Here is a 27,643-nt window from a genome sequence, read left to right on the forward strand (position 1 = left end):
GGAACGGCTGCATAGTCCAAGGTGGGAAGGCGCTTGGGTGGAACACCAGAGGTCCGGCAAAGCCTGGATAGAGTGCGGTGGGAGGGACGGAGCGAAGGGAAAGAGGCTTCAGGTTGGGATATTTTGGGTGTCGGACGTCCGTTTATGAGATTTCAGACATCCAAACCAATTCAGCCATTTTTGGTGACCATCCAACATCTAAGGGCAACACAGATCATCAAATTTGGATGACAAAAAATGACTGAATCGTCCGGTCTGGACATTTGCGGGCAATTTAGTGATCAGCAATGGAGTTGCCCTACGGGTTTGTTGCACCTAAGCCATCAAGACATCTTCCTCTTTTCTCTTGTATTCTTCTCCTAGTTGATTCATTATCTCTACCATATTGCGTGAAATAAATTTGGGTTTCTGACAAGAAAATAGTATAACGAAGTTATTGGTATTACAGTGGACTATATTTATTTTTATGTTGCTTGACATGTTGAATTTCTCAAAATAACGTAAAAATAGAACTTTAACAAAAACAAAATGGCCCGCTATTGCTTCAAGTTATGTTTATACTTGACTAAGCAGAAGATCTTCCAGCCTGAGCTCAGAAACAACTAAAAGCACCATATGCAACAACCGAAAACGCGCATACAGCTCACAAACATTAGCTTCCCAAAACTAGGCATTATAGAGCGCTGCAGGATAAATACCTCAGCATTCAAGGGTAAGAAAGCATCACAACTGCAGCTTATTCAGGATTCGAAATCACCATAATCTTTAATCCGGTGTGTACAAAACTGTCTCCGACAACAAATTTAATGAGTCTACAAGGCAAATTCTTGAGTTCAGCCAGTAACACACCTCTGGTTGAACCCTTCGGACACTGCTGTAGGCAATTTAAGATTTTATTGCGGAAGGGGGTTGCAATGTTATCATTCACTTCAGTTTTGTAACTGCAGCATGTATGGCATCTGCAAGATGGGGTACAGTCCTGGAGCTCAAACCAGCCATGCTGATCCTCCTGCAAGACAAAATATATGACCTGTCAATATGAACTAGCTACAGGGGACTCTTGAGAATGAAAACCACCAAAGAAAGCAGTGTCGAGTCTACTAAATGTAAATGAACAGTACGACTGCAAAAGAAGACCTCAAAGTTACACTACTAATGCATTTGTGACGAGATATGTAAATGGGTGAGAATTCACAAGGCATTACCCATCAGATGTCATGTAAATGTGATATTCCTGCCTCATAAAGGCTACTTGATCACTGTTGAGCCCAGTGAAAGTAAACATCCCAATCTGCTTAATGATGTGGGACCAATCTCCAGGTGTTTCTGCATGATATGACAAATGGTCAACACTTTGGCATAGAGGAATTAGTAAGAAATGGACCAAAAGATTGAACATCCATAACTTGGAGACCGATGGACCTGAACCAGAACAGTTAGTGCACTACATGAACTTCAGATTTCAGGGAACTTAACAGGAACTTGGTAATAAACCGTATACAAATATAGGAGGTCGGATATTTATCAGATAAACCGTATACAAATATAGGAGGTCGGATATTTATCAGATTTTGCTAATAACCCAAGAAATTTCTGTTTAGAATAACGTAATACTAATATCCAAAGAACAATTAGTTCAGAGAAATTGTATCAATTGCTGAAAATAAAATGACACTAGGTTCTGATAGAAGATCCTGGGACAAATTATGAGACTGAAAAAGCCATTATTCAGACATAAATTATGTTATTAACAGCAAAGAGGAAACAGTGGACTTTGACAGAAACTAGTAGAGTACCTCTGATTTTCAGCGCATTAAAAAGCTGCTCCCTCATGCTAATTATCCTATCAGCCATGGCCTTCAGCTCCAGAGTCCATTCGTCGAACATCGCACTAAAAATTGAGAAAAAATAGTCAATAAGAACTAAGCACTACCAATTATTAGATTTGTCGATCTGCCAATAAAAATTCATTTCAACACAACTCATTCTATGATTGAATAGAATACTACCTGTCCTTAAGTATGGTAGCCACGATAGAAGCACCATGAAGAGGAGGGTTCGAATACATAGGCCTAATTACAAGCTTAAGTTGACTTTCAACCTTAACAGCTATATCAGCACTCCCACAAACCTGCAACATTAAGTTGGATTTTTTCTTTCAGCTCCTCAAACAACTCAATAAAATGAAAAATATGAGATGAAATACAGCCTCTTATGTATGACACAAGTTCACCAAGTACATCTACTATCTCATTAAAAGAAGGTTAAAAGAAGTTTCCATGTCATACTGAGGTATAAGTAGATAAGAATTATTACAGTTGTATAAGATATACAACTGCAACTATAGCTGTATAGCAAACACCTGTATGTAACTATAACCATATGCATTTTAGCATATTGGACCACAAAGCTGCGGAAGCAATTCTGGAAGTTAATTATTACCATCAACACAGCAAGAAGATGCCTACAAGCTCGAATTCAAGTCCAAAAACTAAGGGTAAGGCCACAAAGGTGAATAACAAAGTATTAGGATAAGATAACTTACGATGCTTAAAGCACCAACACGCTCTCCATACAATCCCATGTTCTTGGCATAGCTTTGAGCCATGAGCAATTCACCACCATCAGCGACGAACATGCGCACTGATTGGGCATCTTTGTCAAGGCTTCCACTTGCAAATCCCTTCACAGGTCATTTCAAGCACATTACTTTATTTGTAAGCTATTTGGAAGAAAATATGCCATGTGAACAAAGAATCAACAAATTATGTGGCTATATAGTCATGTGGCATATTCCCTAAGAAGCATCAGTATTAGGCATGTCAATTACTTACTTGATAAGCACTGTCAAAGAATGGCAGCAATGCTTTTGATCTCATCAGCTGCCTGATCTGTTCCCACTGTTCCAAGGTTGGGTCGACACCAGTAGGGTTGTGGGCACATGCATGAAGCAGTACAATTGCGCCTGAGGGAGCTGAACTGATGTCTTCTAAGAGTCCTGCAGCACATAAACATATCCTTGATTAAGTAAGACTGCCTAAAACGATCCAGTAGAAGTGTGCAAACGTCGTCCTCTGAAATTGCAAATTGAGCACATAGTAGTGTATATGAAAAATTGAAGTAGGCACCTTGGAAATCCAGTCCACGAGTTGCAGGATCATAGTACCGGTAACTCCTAGCAGTCAGGCCAGCTAAAGTGAACACTTTTGGGTGATTCCCCCAGGTTGGCTGGGGGATGTAGATAGTGCGCTGGAGAAAATGTTCATGATTTAGAAATTAAACAATGCAATTACGTCTAGCAACCAATAAAGGAGACAAGAAAAGCTCCTTACTTCATGATAGTGCCTTGCAAGAAATTCACCTCCCACTCTTAAGGAACCAGTTCCTGATAAGCACTGCACTGTAGCCACCCTATTCTCCTGAATAGCAGGACTAATCCAGGAAATGGGAGGTACTTTAATTAGACAATTTTACTCTTTGGTATGAAGGTTTGACTCAAAATTATCATCAGTTAAAGGTAGTAGTTTAACAAACACACCTGTCAGCACCAAAGATAAGCTTGGCACTCAACTTGTTGAAATCGGCCAATCCAGTGATCGGCAAGTACTCCTTAACACGTGACCTAAGCAAAGTAAGGAATTAGAGGTCAAATATGCCATCATAAGTTTCCACTGCAAGCATTTAGATACCATACACAATTGTTCTCAGTTCTGACAGCAGTAAATTTTATGTAAACTCATACAAGAAACTCCCCATGAGTCAACAGTTTATACTATACACGGAATGGAACACGCTGCAGTGCTTGTAAAACTGAATCATCTACTGAGAAATATATACTGTAACTAGCGACAAAGGAAATTCGAATAGCAATGCCGTGCCCGGAACTGCGAGTACAACTACGTCCGCTAATCCTACACGACCGTACAACATGGGGAAACCAGTAAAATAGCCTGAAAATGTATTATAATCACAAGTGGGTCGGTAAAGGTCGATAAAATACCTAGGCAACAATTATATTGGAGAATACAGTACGATGGCCACACGATCTACTAACAAAAGGATACCAACAACAACACTCCCACGCTAGGACGAGTATTTTATCCAGAGATCAGATCTACTATGACTAGTTGAATCCCGATTTTATTCAGTTCGGGATACAAGCTCACGGAATGAAACTTCAGTCACTTAAAAGGGGCACGAAAATCATGCGGATCATCCCGATTTGGAGCCAGACTTACTCGTTTTGGATCAGCATCTGCTCGGCGCGCCTGACCACATTCAGCACGAGGGGCTTCCCTTCCTGACTCGGACCAAAACACCAGCCATGGTCAAATCCAGCTCTGATCCAACAGGGAAGCGCAGCAATTCAATGAAATTCCCCAAAAAAACACCTCTCACCTCGGTCCGGTAGGCGCCGACTCCGAGGTTCACCTTGACGGGGCTGGGATCCTTGTTGTACGCGACCGTCACCTGCGTGAACACCCAAGCAAGCACCAATCAGGCCGACGGGACAAAGAAAACCGCGCGATCGCGCCGGACCAGCCGGCGGGGGAGGGGAAGGGGGGGGGGGGGGGGGGGGGAGTCGGGGATCGGTGGAGGGAGGGAGAGCTTACCCCGAGGATGGGGTCCTCCGGGCCCTGCGCGATCCCGGCGAAGACGGAGGGCGACGCCATGGTGGGGAAAGGTTGGAGGGAGGAGTCGGCGGAGGTGGCGGTGGCTGCTGATGTTCGTGGGGAAGAAGGCAGCAGGTGGCGCACCAGCGTACTTAACCTGCGGTCGGCGCCAGGCTGCGCCGCGCGCACGTTAGCCGTGGGCATCGCGGCCCGGCTAGGGTGCGCCGGCCCGTACGAGCGTCTCGGGCGCGTGCCGCGTGCGGCGTGTTGGGTGCTTGCTGTGGAATCGAGGGGCGCGGACGTGGGGTGCCGAGCGCACCCGCGTGCGGCCGCTGGGTTCGCTATAAACGGCGGGCGGGTGGGCGGGCGGGGTGGCGCCGCGGCGGATGGCTGTTTCCGCTGGCGTCGTGTCACGCGAATGCGTACACGCCAAAGTTCTCGCGGTGATCGGTGCCGTCGGGGTGTGGCTTGCCCCGGCGTCGCCTGGTGTGGGTCGTATTCTATTTTTCTTAGGAAAAAGACGCCGATAAGTGTAATAAGATGTGGGCGTTAGGAAGTCTGCTCACACATTTTGTATGGTGTATAAAAGGATGTATAAGAGGAACAGCCCATACATTTACGTGTGGACAAAACAAGTAATGCCCAATGCTCAAAAAAACAAGTAATGCCCACACACCTCTTTTTTTCTCGATCCCTCTCACACGCGTGCGTGTGGGCGAAATAGATAATGCCACACGCCCCGTACGTTAAGCCTCGCACCTCGTGGTCCCGCACGCCCCGCGTGACAGTCACCGCGCGTCCCACAGTTGTCATGGTCCAGACCCTCGTTCATGTTCGTTTAACTGTAGTTGCCATGTCGCTGAACTTCGGTTGCCATGGTTGCGCAACTGCAGTTGCCATGTATGGTCTGGTCTACTGCAGTTGTCATGATTTCAAAATTTTAGGAGTTGTCACCCACTAACACTAGGCAGTTGCCGTGTAGCACTACAAAAAGGCATGGCAAAAAAACATGTTTGAGTAAAAGAGAGAGTTGCCATGTATTCACAGGCATGCTAGGGCAGCTGCCATGTAAAGAGAAAGAGTTGTCATCTGTTTATGTGCACGCTAGGACAGTTGTCATGTACCATGCAAAAACACATGGCAACTCGGGTAAAAAAGAGTTGACATTTGCTTACAAGGAAAGATATGGCAGTTGCCATGTACCCTGCAGAAACACATGGCAACTATTAGCTTTGGGTGTGAGCGAGGAGACGGGCGTGTGGGCGAAGTGATAAACGCACACACACCACCCCCTCTGCGTGCGTGAAAACTCGTGTGTGGGCGAATTGTTAAACGCCCGCACACAGCCCCCCGTGTGATAAAAAGAACGTGTGGGTGACCGGATGAATGTCCACGCACCAGTTTAGTCCTACGTGATACACAAAAACTGTTAGAACACGCCAAAATTCATGCAGAATTAGTTGGACGGAGATCAATCTTTTTTTAACACAATACAGACACAAGTACTCATATATACATGCATTCACTCATCTTTATAAGTGTATACACGTACATTCTATCCATATTAGCATCTTCAACATGCTAAGCCGGCTATCATCTTGAGATTTACGAAGTTATTATAGACGTCTCATCATCAACGAAAACGTCTCCCCTCATTGAAAGCACAACGCCAGAAAATTTGAAATAAATCTAGAAATAATGCAAGCATCAAGATTTAAACCCTGATGTGATGGGTTGTGTAACACTGTCCCTTTAACCATCTAACCCCAAGTTGTTCGCAAATTAATCCTTCTTTATGCGGCAAGATTATTCTAACCCAACCTGCAAAGTTCAACAAATAAAAAACTGGCCCAACTTGCAACAAATTATGATGTCACGTACTACTAGTGTGTGAAACATATAAATGCAGCGATGGCAATGGGAGGTCGCTCTTTTCCTGGGGTGAGTGAGACGTCATGCATCTTGTAGTATCAAAGTAAAGGAGACAAATGAGAGACACAAATGATCTACTGGTTCCATTGCAATGTGGGAGACCCACTTATATACATGGTGAAGGGGTGTGCTTTTGGGAGGCATCCCTTCCATACAATTGATCACATGTTTTTATTTCTCAACACTCCCCCTTGATCAATTCGTCACATGTATATTGCAAACTGAAAACTCCTCCAAAAACCTTGTGGGAAAAATTGAGGAGAAACCTTATAATAATATGCCATCAAAAACTCCTTTAAAACCCAGTGGAAAAAATATAAAGAGAAACCAATATGGCATATATCCGCACTTGTATTTATATTGTCTCGTTAAAAACCTTATATGAGAAACCATCATGGAAAACTCATAAAGGGAAAAGGAGTACAATATGAGTGATTTGAGGATCACCAACGGGTTATAACTTGAGATTTTACTCCCCCTAAACTTTGCAAACCTCAAGAATATCTCATACCAATTCCACGAACCTAGTTCTGAAATGTAAACATGGATAGAGATACTGTGAATATCACAATAATCTGTTTGCATATTATCCTATTATGTTTCTGTAATTCACAAGGATAAATATAACCCATAAGCAATACAAAGTGACATTATCTTGGTAGATAATGATAATCTCCACATGATTTCACATGTGGCCAATCATTCTATGAAGTCATCCACATTTTTGGATGCTTCAAATGAAATAGAATGATCACTGGAAGGACTCGTTTAGAGTCTATTCTGAATACTTCCTTCAAAGTACTCTTCCAGCAAACCCAGTCTTTGATATGGCATTGTGGGATCAGATAATTAGCCACTATCAATATATTAAACCATGGTCCCATCTTGATTTTTCGAATGAAATTGATCAAGACCCTTCGTGCCCTGGATATATCCCAGGATATTCCTTACACAAACCTTATACCTTTCAGAGAATTGCACTCTCAATAAATTGCCAAAAACTATAGTGTCGGGCCTCACATATTTTGCAAGATATATGACTGCTTCGATGGTATTTAGATATGGCAATTCATGCTCATCTATCACTTCACCATCTCCCCTATGTCTCAAGGATCTATATCCCATATTAGGTATAACATGACCATATGTGTCTTTGCTATAATATATCCATATTGAACTTCTCCAATACTTTCGGATATATGAAGACTGATATCTTAGGGGGATGTGCTCAAGTCATAAGCTTAGCATAATTTGGTTTAACCCAAATATCCGTCTTAACATGATTGTGTGTATTTCATGTCTTATATACACTTTGATGATAAGATCATCGACACCACAAATTAAGGTGATGTAAAATCCAACCCAGGATTTCTTCATGAATACACGTCAACAATCATTAGTATGAGAGTAATCCTTGTCAAGGAATAACTCACTTAGTCGGTTGCACCACACAATTCTCCGACTACTTCAAGTCATAGAATGACTTCAGAAGTTCCACACATGCATGTTGCGATTTACCTTTGGATTCAGAATATCAAGTCATTCAATGACTTCAATATATACATCCAAACTAATTGACCCATGGAGTATGTAGACATTACATACATCAACCGTATGGATCTATACTGCCATTAACATTCAGTATCGAAACATAATTCCACTCATACCAAGAAGGTATGCTACATCGTAACCGATGTTGGGTCTCTGCGAAAACCCTTGTGCTACAAGCCTCGCTTTCTCACCACCTCATTTATTTTTGTTTCCAAACAAAAATTCACTTCTCTTCCCTCTGGAAGATACTTATGAGGAGCAGGTTTTACAATGGTAAATACCTCTCTTTGATGAGCGAGTGCCACTCTTCCTTAATTGCTTCCTTTCATTTGAACCAATATAAGTGCAACAACACTCTCCATGGATTTGGTTCAGGGCCCAAAAGGATTCTAGCAATTCTCGAGAAGAATTTTATGTCGACATATGTAGACTTTCTCATATACGATTCTCATGAATCAATATCATTGTGGAATTCTTATTACGCCTCTTAACTCCTTGTGATTTCCCACAACAACGGAGTCAAGGTGTTTCGATTCCCAACACCTAAAATGTGTGCACATATGTGTTGGACTTTGGATGCCGCGCATCCCTCAGGTGTCATTCAACCCGAGGTTGAATCATATTTACTGATCGAGGAGTCAATCTCATCATGTTTCCGCTGAAACATATGAGAACTTAATCTCATGCGACCAGAATTCTCCCCCTCTTGCTCTCATCTAGGGGGATGAGTGGTTTATTAGGTACCTCCACTCATTCTGGTACTTGACCATATTGACACCTTTGTCATCAGTAAATATACTTGGCAGATTATTTGCAGTATGCTGCAAATTTCTCATAACCTGAACATGCAGTTCAAATTCTTAAGTACGTGGACAAAATGTCTATGACATTTCTTATCCATTTCCTGGCATTCTTTGTGGTACACATCTCCCCTAATGCCAGAAAATGTTCTTATTGCAAAAGCAATCAGCGTATGGGCTGCAAATAACTCCCTTGCTAGGGTTAAGGTATTCGGCGGATTAATGAACATACCACAGTTATTCCTCACATAGATCCCAACCATATGTGAAGGCCCATGATGTATGTTGGGGTGGTGATATCAGTATACAACCGAATTACCGAGATGGAAAATACTTCACTTATTTCCACGTACAAACTGCAAGGGGGTAAAGTATAATTTGATCTTATTTAGACCAAATACGCGGAGTGTGAGACCGCATGCCACCATCAACAAAGTGTTGGTAAATCATAATTCTGGAACATTGGCCAAGCAATATTGAATCTCTTTCATAAGAGATCAAGCCAAACCATTTAGGTTATGTACTATATACTTCTGAATATAACCATTGAATGCTCGTGAATCAACTTCAACGATATTTGCATTCCAATGGAATTAGCCCACGTTAGGATAATTTGCTCTAAATTCGTCAATTTGAGCAGTTAATTTAGTAGACACATGGTTTTGTATAGATGATACACATCTAAGACCATCCTCTAGATGCGTCTATTAACACCATGGAGTACCAACATAACCCAGATAATGGTTGAATAATCCAAACATATTCTTGAATGCAATCCAGAATATTGGCTGGCTCATTTCAAATTTTAAGGTGAGAGTGGCTTAAAATTAATTCCCCAATGTCACATGTAGTGCACAAAACAATGTGATGATTGTTGGGAATATTGTGACTTGTCAAGTTGTGGCCAACATAATTGTCAAAAATTTCTCTAATCGTCCAATACCATGATGATAAAGGAGGAAAAATTATTGTGTATGCAACAAGATTGAGTATGAACTGACTCATACACTCAATTATCTCAACTATCATGTCCGAGGACAAGATGTTGCAATTTATACTACATGTAGTAGTACAATTACAGGCTAATGATATTTAGGGATAACTAGGAGACTACATGAGATCTCCAAAATATCTTTGGAATATCATTCCACAAGCATATCATCAATATAGAGGAGTCCATTCTCCTTCCACCATGCCAGAATATTTTCTGGTTGTTTCCTTTTGAAGTAGAACTTCGAACTTATCCCATTAAAATCATTTGCCTCCAGTGAGTCGGTGGTATGATTCAACCCAATACTTGACCAATTGGTAATCATTGGTATAACATTTCGTACAACCACCACTTTGACAAACTTGAAAGTTGTCATTATGATCATTTAGATTAAATGACACATTCCCTTTTGAGATATACACTCCATTTCTGCTTGTCATTTTTCCTTCACTTTACATTCAACTCCCGTGGTTCTCTGACCACTATTGCTTAGTACTAAGAGCACTAGCATGAATTTGAGGCATTGCAAATCTGAAACAAAGATGATATTTCTGTTTACCATCCTAGGAGAACGTAAAGTGCAATAAGGACTTATATTCAGATATGCATCTGGAGCCGCCTTATCACATAATCTCAACATAGTGTTGATTTATAGACAACAAAACTATAAGGCTCAACGGACTCGAAGTCCTAACAACGAATGAATAATCATCCATGTGATGCTTATAACAATATATCTTGCCTCAATGAAGGCTCAAAGGGAAAAGTGGATGTTCATCATCCATTACATACTCAGTTTGAGAACCAAGTCATTGCGATGACACATATATATGCAAATATGCATATTCTTAGCTATTTATAGATAGCCATGCATATTCTTTAATGTCCATGACCAATCTTTAAATAATTACTCTCACCTAATGTCATCTCATCACAATTCCTTTCCAAAAAGGTCGGCCATATGCTGCATGAAATGCTCATGCATTAATTTACCTTTAGTAAATTCATTAAGATAAAAATGCTATGGCTAGGCATAATCATGGTGATGGTGATTCTTAGTGACCCATAGGGCAAGCCTTCCAGAAGAACACCACAGTGTGGTGTGGATCTTTCAAGTAAAGGTAGTCACCTCAAAAGGGACAAACCTTTAATTTCCTTAAAACACATAGAGGTAGTCGACCACCTAGTGGTGCCTCACTCTTATGGACAGTTCCCATTGATCATAGCCTCCACAACCTTATGTTATTTATAACACATGAAGGTAATCACCATAAAATGGCATGAACCTCTCAGCTATGCATGAAACTTAATTCATAACTATGATGACGTCCCATAAGTTGTGTATGCATGGAAGGTAATCACCAAAATATGCAAGTGTTTTGCATAATTCTCTTCATAGCATAATATACAGCATAGTCACCATTTCCTTGGATTCATTTTGTGATGGAGTATTTGACACTATAGTCACAACCAATGACAAATGCTATGAAATTGACAAGTATCTGGAAAAACATCATGAAGGTAGGCATCAACAGTGTAGGCCTCATAATGGCTATGTCATAAGTTTTGTGCCATCACTTTTGCTTCGAACACATGGAGATAATCACTAAGTACTGTAGATCTCACTCTTATGGAGCTTCTCACAACCTTGTGTTAATTAAAAAAACACATTGAAGGTAATCACCACATGGTAGTGTAGACCTCGCAGTTGTGAACGAAAATGATTCGTTGCCATCATGCAATCCATAAGTTGTGTGCAAAATTGAAGGTAATCATTATGTCAGACTGACATAATATAGACCTCACAATAACATTGGATAATATGCAATTAAGCAGTAGATGCCATTTGTCGATTCCTTATGACAAATGTAAATTTGACATAGTCAGGCAATTTCATACATTTCTCTACCTTACGTTTTCCGAATTTGCAAGCAAGTTCCATATTCTTGCCAATAATGGAATCAATATATTGCTTTGCAACAGTATTACTCATGTAATACGAATAAATGCAGAAGTATAAACATACTTGTGTAACATATATGAGGACTTGGGGGCCTCAAACGATCATTTTACATGATGTAAAATGATGCATAATTAATTATTATGCAATTCAGCAAGACCCTGTGGTCTATCATGTATATTTGCTCTGAAGCCTGGGGCATAAAACGCAAATATCAATAACCATGTGGTTAGAGTGCTGAAAATAGTAAAGCCTCGGGGTAATTTTCAATAAGCCTAAGAGTTTAGCAGCAAGTTGGATAATCCGAACTAAAGTGTCAGGATTTATCCGTGATTTCCATACAATCAAAAAGGCTGATTTGCAAAATCACTGAAGAGATGATATCTTTTCTCTTCTTCTGTTGTGCGTTTACCAATTCCCTGAGAGGAATAGCCACCGTTGCCTTTGGGAAATTTTCAGCCGCGCCGGAGCGCTTTACCGTACGGGCGAATCGAGCGCCACGCGGTCGAGGCCACGCCGGAGGGAGCATCGTCGGCCAAAACCGAGGGCTTCATGCGCAATTGGCACCGCCTCAGCCGCAATTACGCCCTAAGGCCATGGACGCCCCCGCACTTGGACAGATTCGTGGTCGCCGGCCGTGAGGCATTTTGCTGATGATGCCTCCCGCCGCCGTAATTCATACCGTCGCGCGGGCCCGACAACACCCCATGTCGCGCTGCTTGTTCTGCACACGTAGCCACCTTCGTCGATTCCTTGTGGCCGTCAGGCGCGTCACCGCCATGACTCTTTTCTCGTTCTTCCTGGGATCGATGGATTCCAATGTCTGAGATTCTTCTTCTTGTTTTCTCTTTCTGTACGTGCTCAGATGAAAGTAAATCTCGTGAGTGCGTAGATGTACAGGGGAAAATAATGAAATGATGATTAAGCAATCAATTGACTAATCCCAATCTGTGCGTGGAACCAGGCAGTTCTCCGTTGAATGGATCCGCATCAGAGGCCTTCACTTGCCGGATGCGAATGCAACAGGACGACTCCGCCGGCTGCCGCGAGCGTACGTAACTGCTGCTTAGATGGAGTTTTCCTCTCAGCGAAGAGCCAAGCAATTCTCGCATGAAAACAAATGGATCAGATTCTTGTATCCCTTAATCACAAGAAGACAAAGAAATTAACATTCTCATGATTAATCTTCTGTACGGATGCATGCATGCTCCATGGTATTGCCGCTGCATGTCCTTGCGCAATCAACCCTGTCATCGCATGCTGTTGCCGCCGCCTTGCAGTTCTGCTATCGACGCCTTCACGCACTGGCGTCGTGCGTCCGCCTCGGAGGAGCGCTGTCACGGCCGAGCGCCTCCGTGCATACTGGCCGATGTTCAAAAGAACGGCCACTCAACAGTTTCTTTTCGTGTCGCTAATTGCTCTCGATTGAGTCTAAGGGTGTGTTTGGTAGCATGTATAGACCTAGCCTAATTGTTCTTATCTCATACATGCTGAGTCCATGCAGTTGCTGTTGTTTGGCAGTGATGTATGCGCTGAAACATGCTAAGCTGAGATTTTGTTTGGCAGCTGCATGTGTTTAGACATGCTGAACAACTTCGAATTCTGAAAAAAAATATTTAATGATGAACAAAATAAAACAAATGCCAACACAAATTTAAACATATTTTGAAAATTTGAATAAAATTTGATATTCTAAACTTTTTTGGAAAATTAAAATAAATTTTAAAATTCTATTTTTTATTTAAACATATTTCAAATTACGAGTTTTTTTTGAAAATTTAGAAAAAAATGAATATTTTATAAAAAATTAAAATACTATTTTTTTTCAAAATTCAAACCAATTTTGATTTCCTTTTGAAACTCCGAACATTTATGATTTTTTTAGAAAAATTGAAATTTCAAATATTTATTGAAAATTCAAAAAATATTGAAATTATGATTTTTTTTGAAAATTTAAGCAATTTTGAAATTCAAAATTTTTCCATTTTCCTGAAATTCTAAAGTTTTCAAAAATTTAAACAATTTTTGAAATTCTGATTCTTTTTGAAAAGAATAAACATATCTGAAGGTGGTCTGGTCGGTGGAGACGAGTGTCAGGGCCAACATAGCTGCCTCCATGTACCCTGTGTGGGGTGCATGAGATGAGCATGGTTGAGGGCACTTTTATGCATCAGATGAGCATAGCTCAGGTGAGCCCATGCACCCTACCAAACAATCAAAAGTGGGTCGGATTGGAAACTTTTGTCCTCACGCACCCTTCATGCACCCTACCAAACACACCCTAAGTGCTGATAACGTCTTGTAGTATCAAAGTAAAGGAGACAAATGGGAGACACAAGTGATCCACTAGTTCCATTGCGATGTGGGAGACCCACTTATATACATGATGAAGGGATGTGTTGAGGAGACACCTCTTCCCCAACAGACACCTTCTGAGAGGCATCCCTCCCATACAATTGATCACGTGTTTTTATTTCTCAACAATGCAATCCAGACACTTGGATCGGTCTTTGCATATTTTTGCGTTCCGCCGTGGATAGGAACAAGCCTGCTCTATCAACAACCAAGATCTATCCTCAAGCACGACCGAACTTCGCATATGATTATACACGTCTCAATTATGCGAACCAAAACATCCATTTATCTCTTTATCTGTACAGTATCTTCCAGAGAGTACTATTTTATCCTGTAAACATCCTGTCCAGCATGTACACTATTTTTTTCAAGAAACGGAGGCAAATGATGCATGTACAATATTCGTTAGCGGTCTTGGCACCCCAAGGCCTTTTTAACGCGACGCAGCGTGCAGGACGCCAGGCTCGTCACGGTCTCCGCCGACTCCGGCGAGAGCGCGGCCGCCGGCGACGAGCTGGCCAGCACCTGGAACGCCACGGTGACCAGCGACCCCGCTCCCGCCATCGCCCCGTCTTCCTTCCTGGACGTGATCACCGCGGGCCGGGACTCCAGCCCGTCCGGCACGACCGCGAAGCCGCACGGCAGGAGTGCCACGCCGCTCGAGTCGTGGCCGCGGATGACCGGCTGCAGGACGGCGGCGTCGACCGGCGCGTACGCGACGATCGACTCGCACGGGTTGGTGCAGCTGTCCTGCACGATCCACTCGCCGCCCTGTTCGTCGGCTCTGGAACTTACGTAGGCGGTGACGCAGTTGCAACGGTCCTTCCCCTTGGTCAGGTTCACGCGACGTTGCACGGCTCGTCCGGCCAGCGTGACATCCCACTGCAACAATTTGATGGGTGGTGGTTACGCACATCCTTTCTAGAGCATTTGCAACAGGAAATGTGCACGGCGGCTGCAGATTACCTCGGGCCGTCGTGATTCGTCCCTCAGGAAATCCAGGAGAGACGTCGGGCTGACGGGGAGCCACGTGGACAGCACGGCGCAGGCGATCAGGCCCTGCGGCTCGCCGGGGTCGCCGGCGTTCGTCCGGGAGGTCAGCCGGACGTCGCCGGCGCCGGCTCTCGGCGCCCTGCTCCACGCCAGGCCACGCGACCCACCGATGACACGGCAGAGGCTCGAGGTCATCCGGTGCGCCAGCTTCAGGACGCTCCTCCTCCCTGCCAGTGTGGAGACCCCTGTGCCCACACAACACAAGAGCATGGTACTAAATTAAGAGGACCGGCGATCATGCGCTGAGATTCATGGTCATCGGCGGCGGGCTTACCGTTGCTGTCCCTGGTCGGCACGTTGGTCGCCACCCAGAAGACCATCCTCTCGCACTGGAGCTGGAGCGTCGCCACCCAGCGCCTCGCGCCGAACGCCAGGCCGCTTGCGGTCACCGCCCTGTACATGGACGGGACCGCGCACTCGCGGCATCTGGTGTGCTCCACCCATGTCACCTGATCAATTTGCATGGCAGACAACAAAATGGGCATTGGTTTTATTGGAAATTAGCCATTTATATCGTCTGCTTGCTGCATCCGTACCCTGGAGTGGCCGTTTGTCTGCTCCTGGATGATGCATCCGGAGGGATTCTTCCAGCACGTGACCAGCGGCGACGTGCCGACGTCGGCTTCAGCCTTGTCGAAGGACACGTCGACGACGGCCCATTTCTCCGCGGCCAGCTTCTTGCAGTAGCGGGCGAAGTAGAACTCTCTTGTGGGTACCATTGGCGTCAGCATCTGGACCTCTGCAAACATCTGAAAAACCAACAGGACACAACCGAAGCAGAGCTTAGCGCCATGGCTGATCCGTCAGAACCAGAGGAAACTGACGTCATAGAGTTGGGCTACCAGTTGCACCGCGCCGTCGTGTACATCGTCGTCGTCGCCGGTGCGGATCACGTCCAGCGTCGATGCCTTGGAGACCATGGAAGGGAAGAGCTCTTTCCATTGGTTCTGTACAGGTTTTCAGAGACACTGTCAGCATACTGCACACGCTCACGTGTGTAAAGATGGAAAGATAGGTGGCAACTGGCACGTACCACGTCCATGAAAGCATGCACTAGGTTCGTCGCGTCAAGGTAAACCACCCCGGTTTCACGTGACGCCTCGACGGACCAGCTGGCCCGCCGATCGCCGGGGCCATCATCGCGCCGGAACAGGCGCACGTACTCATCGTAGTTGAGAATGTCTCGACCGGTCTCGACGCTCCGTACCCAGAGAGGCTCACCGGAGGAAGACATCGTCTTGAGTTCTTCCAGCGCGCGGCCGGCCAGCTCCAGGACGCTCTGCCTGTTGCGGCCCACGAAGCCGGCACCGTAAACTTCGAACGGGCTCCGGTTACCGCTCATCTGGGCGGTGGCCGCGGAGAACGGCGGCGAGAAGGCCGGGGAGGCGGCTCCGTCTGCCGCGGCCGTCCCTAGCGCACCCCGCAGCTTCTCTACCTGAAATGGGTTCCACTTCCACAGCATCAGTTTCCGGTTGGTAGCCTCAGATTGCGACCGAAGGCTGCGTTGGCGGGACGGCGGCATGAACCTCGGCTCTGAGCTTGGCGTTCTCCAGCTGCAGCAGCTGTTCTTGGTTCGCCGCGGCGGCGTCGAAGCCATCGGTCGAGGCTGCTGCGGCGCCACAGCTTGGGCAGCGTGAGGGTCCCTTGGCAAGCTGTCTCATGGCGCGGTTCTCCTTCTGGAGATTCTCCAGCTCCGACTTGAGCAGCGAGTTCTCGTGTCGCTCCTGAGTTGCCTGATCGAACAGATTAATCGTGTTGTGTGAGATCAAATTACTAGAACCCCTAGTAATTAAGGTAACAATGATCCGCATGAAACTCAAAAAGGGGAAAAAACAGTGATCCGCATGCATGCTTGATGATGGTGATTAAACCTTGATCTGAGTTCGTCGGTTCTGAAACCAGAACTTGACTTGCCGTGGAGACAGACCTAGCTGCTTGCTGAGTTGCTGCCGCTGCTTTTCGTCTGGATGTGGCGACTCTTTGAATACCCTTCAAGCCACCAAAAATAATTTTCATCAGCAAGAGACTATTTTTTTTTTGCAAAGCGACTACTGATATCACCACTGCTTAGAAATTATAATAATCCTGTTGTGTTGGAGTTCATTTTGTGTTTTGTTGCTGCAAAGGTTCAAAATATTTCTAGTTTTCAGGGATCACATGTTTAACATGTCATGCTTTTGGGGCTTGGCCCTGCCTGGCCCATGGGCCTTTATCAGGCACCTCTTTTATCCCTGTCCAGCCATACCCCCGCCCTCTCCCATGGGCACAGGGCACACGGTTGACAGAAATTCTCACACCCTGCATGATCACTGAAAATCTGCAATGCACTGACGAGAAATCGGACTGAATTCTGAAAGTAGTGGGCATCGCTATGCTCAGGCTAGGGGAAACTTACGCTTCCATAACCCTGACTTGTTCAGCGGTGTGCCTGTGGTAGCTCTTCCTGCTCCTCTTCTTCCTTTTACCACCATCGGCATGGCCTTCTTCTTCTTCCCCGGAGCCGTCGCCGGACTGGCTGCCGGCCGGCCCCGTGTCCGCGCTGCTTATCTCCACCTCCTCACCTGGTGGCCCGCCTATTATCCCGCCACTCCCCTCCTCGCCTTCTTCCACTTCGTCTCCGCTCGGCGCGTTCCTGGCAAACGCACCTGCCTGCACCCACAACTCGATCATTTACTAAGCAAGCTACAATTAGGTCCATGCTTATTTTCCTTGATCTGCGAGAGAGGATTGGATATATAGATCGGTGTGACGGACGAGCGAGAGGGAGAGCGTCGGGGCTGCAAAGAAGTCCTTGGTGCGCGGCCGGCCGCTCCCCATGCTATCGATCTCCCTGAAGGCCGAAGCTAGCAGGAGAAACAACTGAAATCTTAGCTTCTAGGGGACGAAGAGGGCAATGGCCGGTTCCGGTCGGCATAAGGAGGAAGGGAACAAAGAAGTTACGCGAGAGACCATGGAGCTCCGGGACAACTAACTGCTCCGTATATACTGCAGGGAGGGATCAGCTGGGTGATGAGGCGGATCGGAGGAGGCAGACGTAGCGGTTAGCTAGGGATTGAATGGTAGTTATGCGCGCAGGGATGCAACGGACGGTGCGTCTTGATGAAGAAACAAGAATGCGTGGGTTGATTGATCGATGCTGATGCATGCTACCTCGCTGTTAAATTGGCAAAGCTTGTGGCCACAGCATGCTGATCGCCAGGCCTCCTGTTTCTGGACATGCCCCAACCCACCCGGAGGAATACCGCGGCTCCCAGGCTGTCCCACTGACACGCACTTTGCCTACTGAGCCTGTCGACTTTCGTCAGCTGGAGATGAAATGTTGGATGTAATTTCCTGCCACCGCAAGATATATCCCACTTCCGTTTCCTGAGCACTCTGAACAAATATGTTCTCTGAACGTGTGTGTTTCTCCTTGATGTTCAGCTGCACTCTGAATTTTAATTTACTGCTGCATGCGTGCACAAGTGCAGAACTCGAACATGCATAATTTACTAGACCCGGCCTATTTACAGAGCAGTGGACATGCATGGTTGGGAAAACCTCACTCCCCAAATTATTGCTCATTGCATTTCTGGTACTACTTGCAATATATATCCAGTGGCGCTTTTGACTATGCATGTTGCCTACTTCTCTTGAGAAATGACAAAGATGTTGCTGCCATGGATGACTGCCGTTTTTCCTCTCTTGTGATCACCTGGAGCAATGTTAGGCCCTTTTTCGATTCAAAATATTTTCATTTCATAGGGCTCTAAAAATGGTTTGGCTACACACGTAATTAAGCGTGATGCACATACGCCTGGGGACTAGTAGTAGAATCCGTAAGCGTTTCTGAGATGGAGTCATGACCGTGTCTGACAAGAGGTCGCGCGCGCGTACTAGTCGATGTCCTGATCCGCGGCCGTACCTGTGCGTCTCGGTCTCTTCTTCGACGACTCTTCTATATACACACAGCACCGAGCGATCGCCAAATCCAGAGTTTGATCGAAGAGCACACACGCGATCGACGACCTACCCAACGACTGCACGCACATACCCCTAACCCTAACCCCACCTTCCGTCGCGATGAGGAGCCCCCCAACGGCCGTCATGGCGGTGGCAGCGCTGCTGCTGCTGCTGGTATCCCTGGCGGCGGCGGTGGCGAACACGGCGGACAGGGAGTTGCACCATCGGGTCTTGGCGGGGTTTAAGGCAGGGCACGGCAAGAAGATGAGCGAGAAGGAGACCCGGCGGTTGTTTGCCGAGTGGAAGGCCAAGCACGGCAGGAAGTACAGCTCCGCTCGCGAGGAGGATCGCCGTTACGCTATCTTCAAGGAGGGCCTCCGCGACGCCGATCTGCACAAGGCCGGCTTCGGCCCCGACGCAGTTTTCGGCATCAACATGTTCAGCGACTACACCGATGAGGAGTGGAGAACCCTGAGCCAGGGATATAAGCCATATATACCAAGAGAAGAACCTCATCCACATATGCTTCCAATCTATATCTGTGATTATGGCACTCATGGTAGGATATGTGTTCGCTAATTGTAAAATACTCTACTAGAGTTATTTATAAGTTCTTACATTGTTTTCATCATAAATTGTTGGGTAATCTGCATAGTTTTGTGATCCTATCGTTGACTGAACTGCACCATGGAAGTCAATCGATAGACTTCATTTGTTTTTAAGCGGTTGATGGCAAAAATCTTGAATTGATATGACTTCATTAGATAAGTCTTGCTAGTTACATGGCCACCATGGAACCAAAACCAATCCCCTATATATAGCCTCTAGGTAGCACCATTACTGGAGAGAAGAAACACGGGTCGGCCGGACGGAGCGGGCGGTTAGCTAGGGATTGAACGGTAGTTATGCGCGCAGGCCGCAGGGTCGTCGATCGTCCGTGCATGCAACAAACAAGAACGCGTGAGTTGATTGATCGATGCTGATGCTTAACACGTTGTTAAAATGGCAAAGCTTGTGGCCACAGCATGCTGATCGCTAGGCCTCCTGTTTCTGGACATGCCCCTACCCACCCGGACGAGAGGAATACCGGCCACGCCTCCCAAGCTGTCCCACTGACACACACTTTGTCTACTGAGCACGTCGTCTTTCGTCGTGGCACTCTACTTCCTTCGTAATACGACGACTATATGATCTTGCAGCCGGAGACGAAAAACTATGGGGTATAATTTTTCTGCCGCAGCAAGATATATCCCGCTTTCAGTTTTCTGAGCACTCTGAATATGTGTGTGTTTCTCCTTGATGTTCAGCTGCACCCTGAATTTTAATTTACTCCTAATGCATGCGGGTGCACAAGTGCAGAGCTCAAACATGCATTAATTTACTACCCGGCCTGTTTACAGAACAATGGACATGCAGCATGGTTGGGCAAACCTCTGACCAGTTGGCGATGCCCAGATGAATGTTCGTTGCACTTCTGACTATGCATGTCGCCCATACTTATAACAACGATTTTGCTGACATGCATAACTGCCTTTCTTCTTCTCGTGATCGGAGCAATGTGTTGCCCTTTCTGATTCAAACGATTTTCATAAGAAACTTAGGGAATTGAAATCCAATGTTGGTTGTCCGATTTGTAGTTATATTCCATAGAAAAATTCCCTAAGGATTTATTGCACTACATTTTTTAGAATAGTTCTACATGCAACTACCTCTTTGATATGCAGGATTCTAAAATATAGGAATATAAAAACACATGATTATAGTGTCATGACTTTTTCCGGTTGATACTACATGAATGAATTGATATCATATTGCGTTATTGTGTATAGAAAAAAAAATAGCTCTCCTTTTAAGAGGTTGGAGTGGTTGGAAGCCTTCATACGAGTTCTACTGTAAATCCCCCTGGAAAAAAAAGATTTCTTCTGTAAATGAATCCTACAGAGAAATTGATATTGTTTGCCATCATAAGAATCATATAACCTGCGCAGAATTACTTTCCTAAGGGTTATAATTTCTCAGATATCATTTGGAAATCCTTTGAATCAAAGACGACCCTCTTGAAAAGATTTCTTTGTTTCTATCATGATTTAATCAAATAAAATTAGGGGCAATAAAATCCTTTATGAATTTAATCAAATAAAGTTTGGCTTAAATACAATCATTTATGAATCAAGTGAACATGACATTCGGATATTGAGTAATTTTTCTATTCTGACGTGTTTGCAATCCTCTAAATAAAAGCCTAGAATTATGTTGCATACATTTTGAAGCAATTTTTCTTATACACCAAGGTAAGAAGAAAGAAATCATGTTTGTACGCCACTAATACAAAACATCCAATTCAGGCGCGGTTGCAAAATATACCACCCCATTACAGTTATGGCAGCAATTGTAGGCAATCGCCACATAAAGCTAAGGGCGGGTTTTCCAACCACAAGTGCCTATTCACGACAATTATCGATAGGTGACCGTCTCGGCCTGATGCTTATTGAAGACAGTTGTTGATTGACAACCGTCTCGCATAGGTACCTATAACTGATGGTTTTGAACTTTTGTAGTTGTCTTGGATTGTTAGGTGTCCATGACTATTGTATGGATGAAACTGTCTCTCATACCTTATCAATCAAGATAGTTGCTATAAAAATGGAAATTGATGCTGGTTTCTGTTGGAAATATGCCCTAGAGGCAATAATAAAAGTATTATTATTATATTTCCTTGTTCATGATAATTGTCTTTTATTCATGCTATAACTGTATTATCCGGAAATCGTAATACACGTGTGAATACATAGACCATAATATGTCCCTAGTGAGCCTCTAGTTGACTAGCTCGTTGTGATCAACAGATAGTCATGGTTTCCTGGCTATGGACATTGGATGTCATTGATAACGGGATCACATCATTAGGAGAATGATGTGATGGACAAGACCCAATCCTAAGACTAGCACAAAAGATCGTGTAGTTCATTTGCTAGAGCTTTGCCAATGTCAAGTATCTCTTCCTTCGACCATGAGAGCGTGTAACTCCTGGATACCGTAGGAGTGCTTTGGGTGTATCAAACGTCACAACGTAACTGGGTGACTATAAAGGTGCACTACAGGTATCTCCGAAAGTATCTATTGTTTTATGCGGATCGAGACTGGGATTTGTCACTCCGTGTAAACGGAGAGGTATCTCTGGGCCCACTCGGTAGGACATCATCATATGCGCAATGTGACCAAGGAGTTGATCACGGGATGATGTGTTACGGAACGAGTAAAGTGACTTGCCGGTAACGAGATTGAACAAGGTATTGGATACCGACGATCGAATCTCGGGCAAGTAACATACCGATAGACAAAGGGAATTGAATACGGGATTGATTAAGTCCTTGACATCGTGGTTCATCCGATGAGATCATCGTGGAACATGTGGGAGCCATCATGGGTATCCAGATCCCGCTGTTGGTTATTGACCGGAGAACGTCTCGGTCATGTCTACATGTCTCCCGAACCCGTAGGGTCTACACACTTAAGGTTCGATGACGCTAGGGTTATAAAGGAAGTTTGTATGTGTTTACCGAATGTTGTTCGGAGTCCCGGATGAGATCCCGGACGTCATGAGGAGTTCCGGAATGGTCCGGAGGTAAAGATTTATATATGGGAAGTCCTATTTTGGCCACCGGAAAATGTTCGGGATTTTTCGGTATTGTATCGGGAAGGTTCTAGAAGGTTCCGGAGTGGGGCCCACCTGCATGGGGGGACCCACATGGACGTGGGTAGTGGGGGCAAGTCCCCACACCCCTGGTCAAGGCGCACCAAGATCCCCCCTTAGAAGGAATAAGATCATATCCCGAAGGGATAAGATCAAGATCCCTAAAAAGGGGGGATAACAATCGGTGGGGAAGGAAATAATGAGATTTCTTTCCTCCCACCTTGGCCAATGCCCCAATGGACTTGGAGGGCAAGAAACCAGCCCCTCCACCCCTATATATAGTGGGGAGGCGCATGGGAGCTATACACAAAGTTCTGGCACAGCCCTACCTCTCTTCCTACTCCTCCTCTCCCATGGTGCTTGGCGAAGCCCTGCTGGATTGCCACGCTCCTCCACCACCACCACGCCGTTGTGCTGCTGTTGGATGGAGTCTTCCTCAACCTCTCCCTCTCTCCTTGCTGGATCAAGGCGTGGGAGACGTCACCGGGCTGTACGTGTGTTGAACGCAGAGGTGCCGTCCGTTCGGCACTAGGATCATCGGTGATTTGAATCACGACGAGTACGACTCCATCAACCCCGTTCACTTGAACGCTTCCGCTTAGCGATCTACAAGGGTATGTAGATGCACTCTCTTTCTACTCGTTGCTGGTCTCTCCATAGATAGATCTTGGTGACACGTAGGAAAATTTTGAATTTCTGCTACGTTCCCCAACAGTAGCATCATGAGCTAGGTCTATTGCGTAGATTCTTTGCACGAGTAGAACACAAAGTAGTTGTGGGCGTTGATGTTGTTCAATATGCTTACCGTTACTAGTCCAATCTTGTTTCGACGGTATTGTGGGATGAAGCGGCCCGGACCGACCTTACACGTACTCTTACGTGAGACAGGTTCCACCGATTGACATGCACTTGGTGCATAAGGTGGCTAGCGGGTGCCAGTCTCTCCCACTTTAGTCGGAACAGATTCGATGAAAAGGGTCCTTATGAAGGGTAAATAGCAATTGGCATATCACGTTGTGGTCTTGCGTAGGTAAGAAACGTTCTTGCTAGAAACCCATAGCAGCCACGTAAAACATGCAACAACAATTAGAGGACGTCTAACTTGTTTTTGCAGGGTATGCTATGTGATGTGATATGGCCAAGAAGAATGTGATGAATGATATGTGATGTATGAGATTGATCATGTTCTTGTAATAGGATTCACGACTTGCATGTCGATGAGTATGACAACCGACAGGAGCCATAGGAGTTGTCTTTATTTATTGTATGACCTGCGTGTCATTGAAGAACGCCATGTAAACTACTTTACTTTATTGCTAAACGCGTTAGTCATAGAAGTAGAAGTAGTCGTTGGCGTGACAACTTCATGAAGACACGATGATGGAGATCATGATGATGGAGATCATGGTGTCGTGCCGGTGACGATGATGATCATGGAGCCCCGAAGATGAAGATCAAAAGGAGCAAAATGATATTGGCCATATCATGTCACTATTTGATTGCATGTGATGTTTATCATGTTTATGCATCTTGTTTGCTTAGGACGACGGTAGTAAATAAGATGATCCCTTACAAAATTTCAAGAAGTGTTCTCCCCTAACTGTGCACCGTTGCTACAGTTCGTCGCTTCTAAGCACCACGTGATGATCGGGTGTGATGGATTCTTACGTTCACATACAACGGGTGTAAGACAGTTTTACACAGCGAAAACACTTAGGGTTAACTTGACGAGCCTAGCATGTGCAGACATGGCCTCGGAACACGGAGACCGAAAGGTCGAGCATGAGTCGTATGGTAGATACGATCAACATGAAGATGTTCACCGATGATGACTAGTCCGTCTCACGTGATGATCAGACACGGCCTAGTTGACTCGGATCATGTGATCACTTAGATGACCAGAGGGATGTCTATCTAAGTGAGAGTTCATAAGATGAACTTAATTATCCTGAACATAGTCAAAAGACCTTTTGCAAATTATGTCGTAAGCTCGCGCTTTAGTTCCACTGTTTAGATATGTTCCTAGAGAAAATATAGTTGAAAGTTGATAGTAGCGATTATGCGATCAGTAGAAAGCTTATGTCCTTAATGCACCGCTCAGTGTGCTGAACCCCAACGTCGTTTGTCGATGTTGCGAACATCGGACATACACGTTTTGATAACTACGTGATAGTTCAATTAAATGGTTTAAGTAGAGGCACCAAAGACGTTTTCGAAACGTCGCGGAACATATGAGATGTTTCGAGGGCTGAAATTGGGATTTCAGGCTCGTGCCCACGTCAAGAGGTATAAGACCTCCGACGATTTTCTTAGCCTGCAAACTAAGGGAGAAAAGCTCAATCGTTGAGCTTGTGCTCAGATTGTCTGAGCACAACAATCACTTGAATCGAGTGGGAGTTGATCCTCCAGATGAGATAGTGATGTTTCCCCAAAGTCATTGCCACCAAGCTGCTAGAGCTTCGTGATTAACTATAACATATCAAGGATAGATATGATGATCCTTGAAATATTCATGATGTTTGACACCGCGAAAGTAGAAATCAAGAAGGAGCATCAATTGTTGATGGTTGGTGAAACCACTAGTTTCAAGAAGGGCAAGGGAACAAAGGGATACTTCATGAAACGGCAATTCAGCTGCTGCTCTAGTGAAGAAACCCAAGGTTGAACCCAAACCCGAGACTAAGTGCTTCTGTAATAAGGGGAACAACCACTGGAGCAGCATTACCCTAGATACTTGGTAGATGAGAAGGCTGGCAAGGTCGATAGAAGTATATTGGATATACATTATGTTAATGTGTACTTTACTAGTACTCCTAGTAGCACCAGGGTATTGGATACCGGTTCGGTTGCTAAGTGTTAGTAACTCGAAATAAAAGCTACGGAATAAACGGAGACTAGCTAAAGGTGAGCTGACGATATATGTTGGAAGTGTTTCCAAGGTTGATATGATCAAGCATCGCACGCTCCCTCTACCACCGAGATTGGTGTTTGCGTTGAGCATAGACATGATTGAATTATGTCTATCGCAATACGGTTATTCATTTAAGGAGAATAATGGTTACTCTATTTTTGAATAATACCTTCAATGGTCTTGCACCTAAAGGAATGGTTTATTGAATCTCGGTCGTAGTGATACACATTTTCATGCCAAAAGATATAAGATAGTAATGATAGTACCACTTACTTGTGGCACTGCCATGTAAGTCATAATGGTATAAAACGCATGAAGAAGCTCCATGTTGATGGATCTTTGGACTCACTCGTTTTTGAAAAGTTTGAGACATGCGAACCATGTCTATTGGTGTATATGCATGAAGAAACTCCATGCAAATGGATCGTTCGGACTCACTTGATTTTGAATCACTTGAGATATGCAAATCATACCACATGGGCAAGATGACTGAAAAGCCTCATTTTCAGTAAGATGGAACAAGATAGCAACTTGTTGGAAGTAACACATTTTGATGTGTGCAGTCGAATGAGTGCTGAGGCATGCAGTGAATATCATTATGTTCTTACTTCACAGATGATTCGAGTAAATGTTGAGTATATTTACTTGATGAAACACAAGTCTGAATTATTGAATGGTTCAAGTAATTTCAGAGTGAAGTAGCAGATCATTGTGACAAGAGGATAAAATGTCTATGATATGATCACAGAGATGAATATCTGAGTTACGAGTTTTGGCACACAATTAAGACATTGTGGAAATTGTTTCGCAATTAATACCGCCTGGAACACCATAATGTGATGGTGTGTCCGAACATCATAGTTGCACCCTATTGGATATGGTGCGTACCATGATGTCTCTTATCGAATTACCACTATCGTTCATGGGTTAGGCATTAGAGACAACCACATTCACTTTAAATAGGGCACCACGTAATTCCGATGAGATGACACCGTATGAATTATGGTTTAGAGAAACCTAAGTTGTCGTTTCTTAAAAGTTTGGGGCTGCGACGCTTATATGAAAAAGTTTCAGGTTGATAAGCTCGAACCCAAAGCGGATAAAATGCATCTTCATAGGAAACCCAAAACAGTTGGGTATACCTCCTAATTCAGATCCGAAAGCAATATGGATTGTTTCTAGAATCGGGTCCTTTCTCGAGGAAAAGTTTCTCTCGAAAGAATTGAGTGGGAGGATGGTGGAGACTTGATGAGGTTATTGAACCGTCTCTTCAACTAGTGTGTGACAGGGCACAGGGAGTTGTTCCTGTGGCACCTACACCAATTGAAGTGGAAGCTTATGATATTGATCATGAAACTTCGGATCAAGTCACTCCCAAACCTCGTAGGATGACAAGGATGCGTACTACTTCAGAGTGGTACGTAATCCTGTCTTGAAGGTCATGTTGCTAGACAACAATGAACCTACGAGCTATGGAGAAGCGATGGTGGGCCCGGATTCCGATAAATGGCTTGAGGCCATAAAATCCGAGAGAGGATCCATGTATGAAAACAAAGTGTAGACTTTGGCAGAACGGCTCGATGGTCGTAAGGCTAATGAGTACAGATGGATTTCAAAAGGAAGACGGACAATGATGGTAAATGTCACCATTAAGAAAGCTCGACTTGTCGTTAAGATGTTTTCCGACAAGTTCAAGGAGTTGACTACGATGAGATTTTCTCACTCGTAGCGATGCTAAGAGTCTGTTGGAATTATATTAGCGATTACTGCATTATTTATGAAATCTTGCAGATAGGATGTCAAAACATTGTTTCCTCGACGATTTTAATGAGGAAAGGTTG

At 44.6% G+C, this 27,643-nt stretch overlaps 3 protein-coding genes across 3 annotated transcripts; 1 reads left to right on the top strand and 2 right to left on the bottom strand.

Annotated features, from left to right (window-relative positions):
* Positions 1-652: 652 nt before the first annotated feature.
* LOC123062118 (aspartate aminotransferase, cytoplasmic) lies at positions 653-4,928 on the bottom strand. Its single transcript, XM_044485466.1, has 12 exons — positions 4,614-4,928; positions 4,399-4,470; positions 4,239-4,300; positions 3,539-3,622; positions 3,333-3,432; positions 3,129-3,249; positions 2,835-2,998; positions 2,546-2,683; positions 2,010-2,131; positions 1,797-1,891; positions 1,206-1,326; positions 653-1,009 (listed from the first exon to the last, which is right to left on the bottom strand). Exons 1-12 carry the CDS (start codon positions 4,815-4,817, stop codon positions 925-927), a joined length of 1,368 nt encoding a protein of 455 aa, XP_044341401.1. The 5' UTR covers positions 4,818-4,928; the 3' UTR covers positions 653-924.
* A 9,461-nt stretch (positions 4,929-14,389) lies between these two features.
* LOC123062119 (homeobox-leucine zipper protein ROC9) lies at positions 14,390-18,191 on the bottom strand. Its single transcript, XM_044485467.1, has 10 exons — positions 18,010-18,191; positions 17,651-17,904; positions 17,127-17,244; positions 16,782-16,988; positions 16,289-16,690; positions 16,098-16,202; positions 15,792-16,004; positions 15,530-15,704; positions 15,169-15,440; positions 14,390-15,084 (listed from the first exon to the last, which is right to left on the bottom strand). The coding sequence occupies exons 1-10, from the start codon at positions 18,070-18,072 to the stop codon at positions 14,608-14,610; spliced, it is 2,286 nt and encodes a 761-aa protein (XP_044341402.1). The 5' UTR covers positions 18,073-18,191; the 3' UTR covers positions 14,390-14,607.
* A 997-nt stretch (positions 18,192-19,188) lies between these two features.
* LOC123062120 (oryzain alpha chain) lies at positions 19,189-19,947 on the top strand. The gene has a single exon (XM_044485468.1). It carries the CDS (start codon positions 19,318-19,320, stop codon positions 19,774-19,776), a length of 459 nt encoding a protein of 152 aa, XP_044341403.1. The 5' UTR covers positions 19,189-19,317; the 3' UTR covers positions 19,777-19,947.
* Positions 19,948-27,643: the final 7,696 nt, after the last annotated feature.

This window comes from Triticum aestivum, chromosome 3A (genome assembly GCF_018294505.1).
Source record: "Triticum aestivum cultivar Chinese Spring chromosome 3A, IWGSC CS RefSeq v2.1, whole genome shotgun sequence".
NCBI lineage: Eukaryota > Viridiplantae > Streptophyta > Magnoliopsida > Poales > Poaceae > Triticum > Triticum aestivum.

Excerpts from the sequence above, each read along its gene's own strand:
- LOC123062118 (XM_044485466.1), bottom strand. The coding sequence starts at position 4,817 with ATGCCCACGGCTAACGTGCGCGCGGCGCAGCCTGGCGCCGACCGCAGG. Across the intron at positions 2,684-2,834 it reads TCTTTGACAGTGCTTATCAA|GGATTTGCAAGTGGAAGCCT; the intron begins GTAAGTAATTGA and ends TGACCTGTGAAG. Across the intron at positions 1,327-1,796 it reads TAATGCGCTGAAAATCAGAG|AAACACCTGGAGATTGGTCC; the intron begins GTACTCTACTAG and ends CATATCATGCAG.
- LOC123062119 (XM_044485467.1), bottom strand. The coding sequence starts at position 18,072 with ATGGGGAGCGGCCGGCCGCGCACCAAGGACTTCTTTGCAGCCCCGACG. Across the intron at positions 17,905-18,009 it reads CGACGCTCTCCCTCTCGCTC|GCAGGTGCGTTTGCCAGGAA; the intron begins GTCCGTCACACC and ends TTGTGGGTGCAG. Across the intron at positions 15,085-15,168 it reads ACGAATCACGACGGCCCGAG|TGGGATGTCACGCTGGCCGG; the intron begins GTAATCTGCAGC and ends AAATTGTTGCAG.
- LOC123062120 (XM_044485468.1), top strand. The coding sequence starts at position 19,318 with ATGAGGAGCCCCCCAACGGCCGTCATGGCGGTGGCAGCGCTGCTGCTG.